The sequence below is a fragment of the Ruditapes philippinarum genome, unplaced genomic scaffold (genome assembly GCF_026571515.1).
Source record: "Ruditapes philippinarum isolate M1 unplaced genomic scaffold, ASM2657151v2 ctg233_1_1_1_1, whole genome shotgun sequence".
Classification (NCBI taxonomy): Eukaryota; Metazoa; Mollusca; class Bivalvia; order Venerida; family Veneridae; genus Ruditapes; species Ruditapes philippinarum.
This window is the reverse complement of record NW_026865271.1, coordinates 205,016-215,873: the sequence shown is the minus strand read 5'-3', so window position 1 is coordinate 215,873 and position 10,858 is coordinate 205,016. Positions and strand designations below refer to the sequence as shown.

Genomic DNA, 10,858 nt, shown 5'->3' with positions numbered 1-10,858 from the left:
AGTAGACGCATTAGTAGTAGTGGTGGTGGTGGTGGTGGTAGTTAATTGTGGTAGTAGTGATGGTAGTGGTATTGGTGGTGGTAGTGGCGTGCCTCAGGAGTAGCAGCAGCAGTAATGGAAGTTGAAGTAGAGATGGTAGTAGTGGAAGTTGTTGTGGAGGTAGTAATAGTTGCAGCAACAGAAGAGGAAGTACGAGTAGCACTAGTTGACTTATAAAAAAATAACAAAAAAAAAACAAAAACAACAACATTATATACGATGCTGTAAAACAACAACAACTATAAAGACACAAAATATCGTTCTATTCATTAAGACAATAACATTTTAATCCTTTCTGCAATGAGTGTGCTAAAACAATATTAATGAATCATTTTTACAGCTATCAGACCCGTTCTATTCAGCCCAGATGTCAACAGAAGGTTTGTTAGCTGATACCTTCAAGCAGGTTCAAGCCATAAACTTGGACTATCCGAACACGAACTATGACAGGGGTCATCTGAACCCGAGTTTCTACCAGTGTGATGAAAGACGTACCGCAACATTTACACTCACTAACGCTGTTCCGCAGGATCCCTGTTTCAATCAACAAATATGGAAACAAATGGAAGATGTGTCTAAAGATATAATGTCGGAAAAATGTAATTTTCCTGGTGCAAGAAGGTTTGTGTGTCTTATATATGTAATATTATTTAAATTATGTTTATAAGTTTTCATGTTTTTTTTCTTTTCGATTTTTTTTCATATTGAAGACATTTCATTTTCCCATAAGATACTGTTGCACTTATTGGTCGTGCCCATATCACACTATTGCACTTTTTGCTCGTGCCTATATAACAATTTTACACTTATATATAAGGCCGAGTATAACATAAAGCTTAAATAAGCTGAGGCTCTAGATGAGGGTTATATTGCGAACAATCGTCTTGGAACATGTACAAATCATGCTCAAGAAGAAATCGATTACAAGAACAAGATCAGTTCACTGCTATGGAAGATAATCACTGCCAAAATTACGCCCAGCTTTTTTTTCATGCACTTTTTATGGGCAATATGATGTATTCATAACTAATTTGTTTTGATATCGTTGTAAGGATAGACTACGCTTTTACTGTCAGACTCGTAAAAAGAGAATATTGAATGAGTGTTCTCATTCAATATCCTCTTTTTATGTTATGTTATACAAAGTTATCCCTATTATCTCATATAACTGACGATCTTATCAGAGAAGCGTGTGTCAAGTCAAAATGCTATTCCTTTTTTCCCTCAGATTTTTTGTTACTGGTGCTGTACCATCAAACAATAAAATCCCAGCATACCAACAAGATGAACAAGAAGATAAGTCGAGAGATATAAACAGGGTGAGTATACCATCTATCATGTGGACCGCGGCTTGTTGTGACTCTACAAATTCAGTATATGACGACGACAGGGATAAAGGATTCTCGTTTGGATATTACGGCGATAATGTACCTGACTCGTACGTGATTCCGTACTTAGTAACACAGTTAGAAGAAGAACTAGCAAATCAATACGGTGTTTCTAAAATAAACATTTTCGATGATTCATGTTTCTCATCTTCAGAAAACTCTGAAGATGCTGTACAAAAGTTAAATGTTCCAGTAGAACGTAGAATTATGAAAACCATTGCTGATATGAGCGAATCAAGTAAGTTTTTAAATGACCCAGATAAAAAATCATTTCTAGACAATTTTAATTCCGAATCACAATTTAATAACAACTTTAATAATCAGAACTGGGGGTTACATGACGTAGATGTTGGGCTGAGAGATACACGTGACAATGTTCAGTATACACGTGCTAGACTAGCGCCCTATGGAATGGTCCCGCTGTTAATGTATCCCAATAGTCATGCCGTTAGCAAACGGTCAGTAGATGGATCTGTTACTCATAACGAAGACGAATACATCATTGTTCCATCAAGAGAATCATCTCTCAGCGCCGGAGGGTCCCGATGCAGGGATGATCATCCGTGTGGTTACCACAAAGAGTCATACCAATGGTGCTATACAGACTGGAGCAACAACTGGGACTACTGTTGTATAGATGACTGTGGCCTTAGAGACAGTACATCATACTCGTGGTGCTACACAAGCAATTCGAAACACTGGTCATACTGCTCACAAAGAAGTTCAATGATTGGGGTAGAAGGAAAACGCTGCAGGGCTGATCATGAATGTGGACTGCATGGCAAATTTTACCATTGGTGTTACACAGACACGGTCGACAACTGGCAGTATTGCTGTCAACCTTGGCATACTTGTGATAAGCATAATAGAAGTTATAAGTGGTGCTACGTCGGTTTCGAGAAGGAAACTGAAGAGAAATTTTGCAATTATTGAACGAATAACAATAAAGCATGTAATTCTGTACATTCTATGATTTATTACAACGCAATAAGAAAGACGAAAATAGTTTTGATGATAAATTCAAGGTTGTTCTTTTGTCAATGGCTGCTGAAAACTTGTATAAATCAGAAATAGATTTTGGTTAATTTATGTTGCATGTATGTCCCGACATCGTCTATATAATGTTATAGTATAGCTTTACGCAATTATAAAATCTGACACTTCAATAAGTTATTTTTGGGAAATGTATATCACGTTTTTTAAAGCAAAATATATATATATATCCAAATTGTGGTATTGAGTCTCACTACATTAAATTAACGTCACCGGCGTGATTGAGCGCTGATTTTACACATTTCATGTCCTATATTGTAAAGCCTCTTATATAAAAAAAATATAAATAATGTATTGTGAACCAACCGATGAACACGTTATACCATCCGTTTAAGTTCAATCTTTAGTAATAGTACTGTGTATTGTCTAGAGACAGCTAGCCTGGGTTCCAGTCTGTCGATTTTTTATGTGCTTCTGTTCGGCAAAATACTATCAAAACCAGAGATGTTGTGTTATCTATGACGATCGAGTATGTAATAGCGCGTAAGTTATGAATAAATGAAAAAAATATCAACGCCTGAATCCCAGGCTAAGAGACAGCATATAACATATAGCATATTCGAGTACCATAAACATGAGATTAAACTTGTTAAAAGGTTCGATTGTTTATAACAAACTATTTTTTTTTACTATTTTGCCATTGGTGTATATAAAAAATGTTTCTCGAATATGCTACTTCAAATTTATATATTTTATATAAGTCTAGATCTACTTAAATCCCTTTTTCATGCTTTCGTTAGTTTAGTAGGAAGCTTTCATTTGTATATCTTACTTTATTAACCGTAAATGTAGTAAACATGTGTATAAAACTAACAACGAAACTTGTTATTTAAAATGGTAAAGCCTATGAAGTCAGAAGAATTCCGTTTTAAGAAACCACGAACAACTTGATTTCAGAATCATGACCTAAAGCTTTTCAGAGTTTTCTCCCTTTCAATGAATTTTTGGCGTGTTGGTCTGGCGTTTTTTTGTGATGCTGATTTTTTACGTTCAATTACGAAATTGTTCAAAACTGTAAAGAATGATGAATTGAATCCAAAGATTTCTTTTCGGAAAAAAAAATAAAGCATACGAACGAAAACGGGCGTTTGTCATTAAAGCCGCAAGCCTCCAGATGAGCCAAAGCATTTCAAGAAAATCAAGTTTGGGAAAAATGTAGAAAAGTGTTCCTAATTTAGTCTACATGTTATATGCAATTAATGACTGATTTTGCAGTATTTATCAACATATTTATTTCTACTGCGTGACTAATGGGCTATTTTTGCGTATTTTGACCTTTATTTGGTAATTTACTTGGATTGAAAGTGCCGTTTGCAATGTGAGAATTACTTCCTTTGTTCACTCGACAATATTTTATTTTTTATACATTTTCAAAATTTCCAAGAAAATTAGCATGAATGTCGATGCATGCTGCTTTAAAGCAGCACTCAACTGTTCGCTATATTGTATTGTTTAAACTTTTATATTAACCCTTTACCTCATATATACGCGAAACAACGCACTTTCGACCCCCCCCCCCCCTTTTAGGCCTGAAATAGTGAAAAAAGTCCTATTTGGGCCCCAAACACATGTTTTCGTTTAAGAAATGTTGCTAAAAAAAGTGAGCACTTTTTCGGCGCCGCCCCCATCCAAAAGATACATCAGGGGGTTGCCAGAAGTGGGGTGTGGGGGTTTGAAGGGGGGCGGAGTCCCCCTCATCGCCAAGAAAATTTTGGACTTGTTAGAGGCTTAAAATGACCCCAGGTCGATCATAAAGTTACGTGTAACCAACGCTGAAAAGCCTTTGACTCTATCTCAATCCCTTGAGAAGTTGCAGCACTTTGAAATAAATTTTGATGGAAAAAATCGAGGCAAATAGTGATTTTTGGCAATTTTGAGATGTCCCTCGTTGCCACGGTAACAGGAAATTTAAGACTGAGCATGTCGTTACAAAGGCAATAGTCTAGTCAACATTTGTGCCAAGTCTGATTAGTATTGAAGCATTTTTCATAGTTTCGTAGCAGTTTGAACTTGTAAGAGGAGGCTTTTCAGTGAAAATGGCCATTTTTCACAATATGCTCATGGGAGAAAGGGTTAAACTAACATACTTTGCATAATTTGTATTATGTTGTATATTGTAAATGCGTGTTACATGTCTTATAACAATTGTACTATTTAAACATGCACATTGTTTTTGTTTGTGATTTAATATTGTGTAGTGAAACATGTGCCTATTAGCAATAAGCAGATAATATAAAGAAACATGGTGAATCACCATTGACCTATATTGTCAGTCTTTAATTTTGAAACTTCAAAGGCTGACATAAATTGGACTAATATCTCGAAATATAGTACCGATGTTTTATATCTTAAAAGACCTTGACTTTCGAACTGTTTTCATCAAGGTAATATGCTCCAGAATGAATCATATAAATTGTATCAATAAGATCTGTATGCTTAAAGTGAATAAAGTAATGAATAAAGTAATGTTTATAGCTGCAAATCACAATATTTTGTGGTACTAGTTTGGCACATGTTTTGACTGTATAAGTGGGATAAGAATTTTTGCAATGGAACAACTCGCACAAAAATATCATATACACAAGCAAAGTTCTCGCCCCGACGATATATTGCACAATGAATATGTTATTTACATATAATTACCAAATACATATTTTATTTTGATAAGATTGTCATTCGCCATGTAATGAACTTCTCTGTAAACATACATGTATAAAAGTAATTATATTTCTAGGTTAGGAGATCACGTGTCTCACTTTTACACTTTTGCACTATTTGATGTAAATCGACTTTAATTTTGTTGTTACAATTTTAATGTCCAATAAAAGTTATGTTATGTTATGTTATTTAACAATAAGGAAGTGGGGAAATACAACAATAACAAACAATATATAGAGCTGTTTTAGTTTTTATTTTGCTTTAGTTTATGGTTTATGGTTTTGTCATCAGAATACGATTATGAAAATGACAGGTAAAGCTACAACAACAACTAGGCTTATGGTATATAACACTATCACGTGATCAATGAGGTCATATCATGAACTAGGCTTATGGTATAACATGGTATAACATTATACCAGTGACGTCATATTGTAAATAATCTCAAAGCAGGCGTCATAAAACCAACATACGTGATGGAGAACAAAATCTGAAGGGGGGGGAAACATTGCAAGAAAAACACTGACTTTCGCAGTGTGAATTTAAATTTAACAATTATAATTAAAAAGCCTATTTATTGTTGTACCTTGATGCTATCTACATAATATGAAAAATGTTTATATAAGGAACTTAAGGGACAATGATTAAAAAATGCTATGCTAGACAAAATTGAGTATTGCACCACAAAAATAAAAGATAACCGGCCTGACATTTTAGCTGAGTATAAGAGTATGAACATGGGACATTCTGAGTAATGTGGGTACAGATCTAAAATAAGTGCAGCAAAGATAATAAACAAAACATTTAAACGTAGTTACACGTTGAAAATTGGCATACATATAATTGTGTTATTGCAATGATCATGTATATTCATGAACATATGTCTCATTAATAATCGTTTGTTTGAAGAAATATAAACACAATCCATCACTCTAATTAATCATTCACATGTAACTATAATTTGCTTCTGTACAATAACATTTTCATTTTTTAATTTTATGTTCGCAACGAATGCTTTCATTGGATAATCATAATATTTATATTATTTATATTACCGACTATTACAAATTAAAAAAGAAAAAGAAAAAAAAATAACCAAAAAAATCAGTTTCGCAGTATTATAAATTGGTATAAAGACTTTTTAAAAGGTTAAATGGTCGAATATAAACAGTTGTTTGATAATTTCATCACTACTATAAGATAATAATGGAACACCACGTGACTGCTCTTATCGAATAATTATACACGACCCTATTGGATGACGATATATCCGTAATATATACCGTTTATACTGAGTCAAACATATCTATATCTACTTATATACTAGTAATCTCAATTTCAAACATCAGAAGAAAAAGCTAAATTAACAGAGCTGTTCAACTCGAGTATTTGTGTCCTACTGGAAGCTTATTGATGGTCTTGCAAACATAAAAACATTGAGACAACAATGCAGGTGAACAATGGTGAAATATTTATCAAAATTATGATACACTTATTGCAAAAAAATAAACCCAAAGCAAAAAAATAATGGAAAGAAAGTGTGAAAATATTGTACAACTATTTAAAGAGACATTATGCCCATCCAAGGGTAAATAGTGAGTGAACGGGTGAAGATCAAAATAAGTGTTCATTTTGCCATCATTCCTTTTAATAAAATAATTAATTCCAAATAATCAATAAATAACGTACAGATCCAAACGAAATTTCTGTAAATATCCATTAGAATTTACATATAACGCTTACTTTATAAAATGATTGAGGCAGTCTTTTTATATTTTAGGCAGATTTATAATTTTATCCTAAACATTTTTCAATATCAACTGTTGGTAAAACACCATTTTGACAGTCAATCTTTTGAAATATAAAGTCAATTCAGCTCAACTTGACTATGAAAATATTAGCATAATGTCACTTTAATATTCATTAAAAATAACTTAGTTTAAGAAAAATTAATTAAGAGTGTTTTATGCAAACAAGTAAACAAATAGAAACAGGGATTGTTCTTATAAACAAACATAAAATATTTTATGACAAATAAAAAAAAGGTTAAAACAGTGTTTAATTATAATAAAATAGAAGTTCGTTAATCTACATTGCAAAAAATAATATATACACTATATACATAGAGCCGTTTGTACATAAATAAATATTGCATATAAAATAAAAGAACAGAAATAGGGAAAAATGGGGATTTCTTATAAACATAATGCTTAAATAATAGAAGAATACAATCGTAAAAATATAAATACTGACAACATGACTAAGGAAATGGTAACAACACTTCCAACAATTGTGTTCATTTTTTAAAACTCGCACAATAATTTCGTATCCAAAAGTTGTTTTTTGAGTCCAGCAAAAGCTAATTTTTGTTACCTAAAACATCCTAATGAGTTATGAGTATGGCAACTTATTTGGTGTACAGACGTGACATATTTCCGATAAAATCATATATCTATTCACTCTATCAATTTGATACACAAGTTTTACTTTGGTTTAAGAATATTTTTTCATGAACAAAATGATGAAAAGGAGAACGTATAGTATAAACAGAATTACGTGAAAATAGCATTAACGTAGTTCCAATTGGTCTTTAAATGAAATGTAGGTCATGTGACGTAACGTTACAAAATTGTCACGTGATGCTGTTTTTTCAACAACAGATGAAATGAAGGGACAGATCATTGTACTAAATATGGGTGAAAAATAAATGCTTCACACAAACACACAGTTATCTACGCTTGTATAGCACTTATAGCATTTATAAACATTTAAACATGCGCAGTGTGAAACCGCCGGAACTACTTTTTTATAACAGCATCACTTACTACAATAACATTTTAACACACCATTCATTCAATAATATAGATAAGTGAGTATTTACACCTCGTTAATATTAACAACAATAATAATCATGTTCTTCCAACGACATAAATTTACGTTTCTAACACACAATATATTTTTAGCCATCAACTTTTAACAAAACAAAAAGATTAAAAAAAAAGAAAATAAAAAATTCATGTCTAAGTAATTAAGTATTTAAGTGACGAGAATAAGAGGTGTTCTACACCTTATTTCTAGTAAAAAGTTTCCAGACTTAGTAAGTTAATTAAAATATATTAATATGATAAAGTAATTTTCGTGTAATCACAATTATAAAATTAGAAAATATAACAAATAAACTGGGTCACTGTTACTAGACATAAAATCTGAAACAGACCATGCAAGGGAAAACATCCAATGTATCAAAGTTTATTTTAGAACATCGTTACTTTAGTACTTAATTTATCTACTTGACATTTCTTAATATCTTGACACCAAATAGTTAAACAACATGATGCTCCATGATAGGATATGAGTATTTTATAAATCATAGCCCTTGCCCAAAGAAATAAGTAAATTAGAATACTGAAAAATGGAAACTTTATTTAAGTGCTATTCTGAAATGTGACCACTTAAAACAATGGTAGGTACTTAAGTTTAACACTTACTACGCTTAACATCTTAAATGAACTCGTCCATCTTTCAATCTGGACAAGATCATTAATTTCTTTTAGGGAAAATTTCAAAATATTTACTGTCTGAACAGCGAACAATGAAGACATGATCAGACGACATGATCCTGCCGTATGTCATGTAATATGAGCCGTGTCACGACAAAACCAACATAGTGCGTTGGCGACCAGCATAGATCAAGACCAGCCTGCGCATCCGCGCAGTCTGATCAGCTTACAAACCCTATAACAAGTAGAAAAACTGATAGCGAACAGCATGGATCCTGATCAGACTGCGCGGATGCGCAGGCTGGTCTGGATCCATGCTGGTCGCCAACGCACTATGTTGGTTTTGTCGTGACACGGCTCATATTATTTTGTAATGGTCGCACGGATTGCAGCCAGCTTAGAGTTAAGTCGCTCTTGAGAATTAAGTTCCGCGCTCGGTCATAAAACTTTCCCAGTTGGTTTTATTTGCCACGACTGTCATAGGAGGTAATTTATAGCCTCTTTTGTGTACTTAAATATGAAATAATTAAGGATATTAAATCACTAATGCTTAAAAAAGAACTCTCGGAAAATACGGAAACAAAAACTAAAAAAACAGTTGATAACTAATACTCGTCCTTCCTCTATCACAACCAGAAGATGGCAAGGCATATAATGGCACTAACAGAATGTCTAAGAACGGCAAGACTTAAATACTGATAAACTTTGGTTCTTTATATTTGACACGAGTCATCCAATGACGTGCACGTTCTTCACGTGAAAAAAAAATCGAAATATGAAGAACAGTTCTTCAAAGGATTGTAAATGTACATGTCAAATAGTGATCACGTGATGGTGATGTAAGATGGAAATCTAAATTTCTAATTATGTCAATGTTCATTTAAAAATGACTAAAGATTTTGTCATCTGCATGTTACAGATATTTCAATTTTCACTGAATTACTCCTTTATCGTAACGTTAGATAAGAAATTTCGCACTTTAATTAAAGTAATCAATAGTTATTTATGTATTTTCAATTAAAGTGTTCGTTCAAAATGATGAGTGTAATTGTGTGTGAATATTACCTAGTAAGTAAACATGTAGAATTAGGGGAATGAAGTTGAAATACTAGTACCGCGAGATGCCGCGAGATGTTATTTGAGCCGAGAATTGATCCCTGTGTTAAGAATGCATTAGAGCATTTGGAATAGAAACCAGTCACATGTACACAGATGAATTCATGTAACTTAACAATCAATAACACACGCATTTACGTATCTGCTTTAAGCAGGTAAACATTACATGTATACATTTAAAAGATGATCGTCCATGTAGGCACACAATTTACAATTATCCACATTTATTAGATACGTCTTTGATTTATTCCCCCTCCCCCCACGGTTTCATTAATACATTAATAAAAAAGAGATTTTCCTCCGTATCTAAACTGTTTCGAATGTGTTCAACTAAAAGACAGACAAAAATAAGGATTATTTACTAGCTTTAAAGATATTTTGTCCACACTTATACACCATACTTTTTTTCCTTTCCACTCTAATGCGATTTGTTTTACAATAACGTAAGAAAGGCAAGTGTTCTCATAGAAAGTTACAAAAAATATAACATTTCAACCTCATTCTATATAAATATGTTCCTTTTCTCTTTAAATCACTCAAAAAACAATGTTAACAAACTTATTATGACAAAAATTCTCGCATCATATAAACTGATATGAGGAATACATTGATAATATATCTAGCTTTATAAAACATGTATACATATTAACAACATGACTAGATTAGAAATTAATAATTGTACGTTAGAAGCAGACGACTCATCTTGCTTTTCTAAGGCCATTAAGTTGGAATTTAGTTTACCATTGCGACAACCAAGAAGTTTAGCAGTCGGTTTACCGGTCTTTTTGCGGGTCCTCATTTTATTGTCGTAAAATTCCCAAAATTGGTCCCCTTGTAGGAAGTATGTCTTTTCTGAAAACAAAATTGAAACATAATAAACCTATATATAAACCACAATATGTATTTATAAATCTGTATAAATACTGTACATAGCCATTAAAATCTGAACATACATATGCAAGTTCAGTTGCCATATCATACAATCATAACTTATTGAATATATGTGGCAAAGTGTAGTCACACTTTCACGAGTAAGGACAAACTTTTTTTTATCATTAGATACTTTTCACAGGCTAACCATTTTTATTCAAGTGGCCTCTAAGT

At 32.6% G+C, this 10,858-nt stretch overlaps 2 protein-coding genes across 2 annotated transcripts in view; one reads left to right on the top strand and one right to left on the bottom strand.

Moving 5' to 3' along the window:
- The first annotated feature begins 354 nt into the window (after positions 1–354).
- LOC132728447 (uncharacterized) lies at positions 355–2,823 on the top strand. The gene is made up of 2 exons (XM_060714089.1): positions 355–660; positions 1,268–2,823. The coding sequence occupies exons 1-2, from the start codon at positions 407–409 to the stop codon at positions 2,358–2,360; spliced, it is 1,347 nt and encodes a 448-aa protein (XP_060570072.1). The 5' UTR covers positions 355–406; the 3' UTR covers positions 2,361–2,823.
- A 2,549-nt stretch (positions 2,824–5,372) lies between these two features.
- Positions 5,373–10,858, bottom strand: part of LOC132728448 (matrix metalloproteinase-2-like) — a 39,677-nt gene continuing 34,191 nt past the window's right edge. The window contains exon 10 of the mRNA XM_060714090.1: positions 5,373–10,606. Within this exon, the coding sequence (XP_060570073.1) occupies positions 10,380–10,606 (227 nt within the window). The 3' untranslated portion in view covers positions 5,373–10,379. The remainder of the gene's footprint in view (positions 10,607–10,858) is intronic.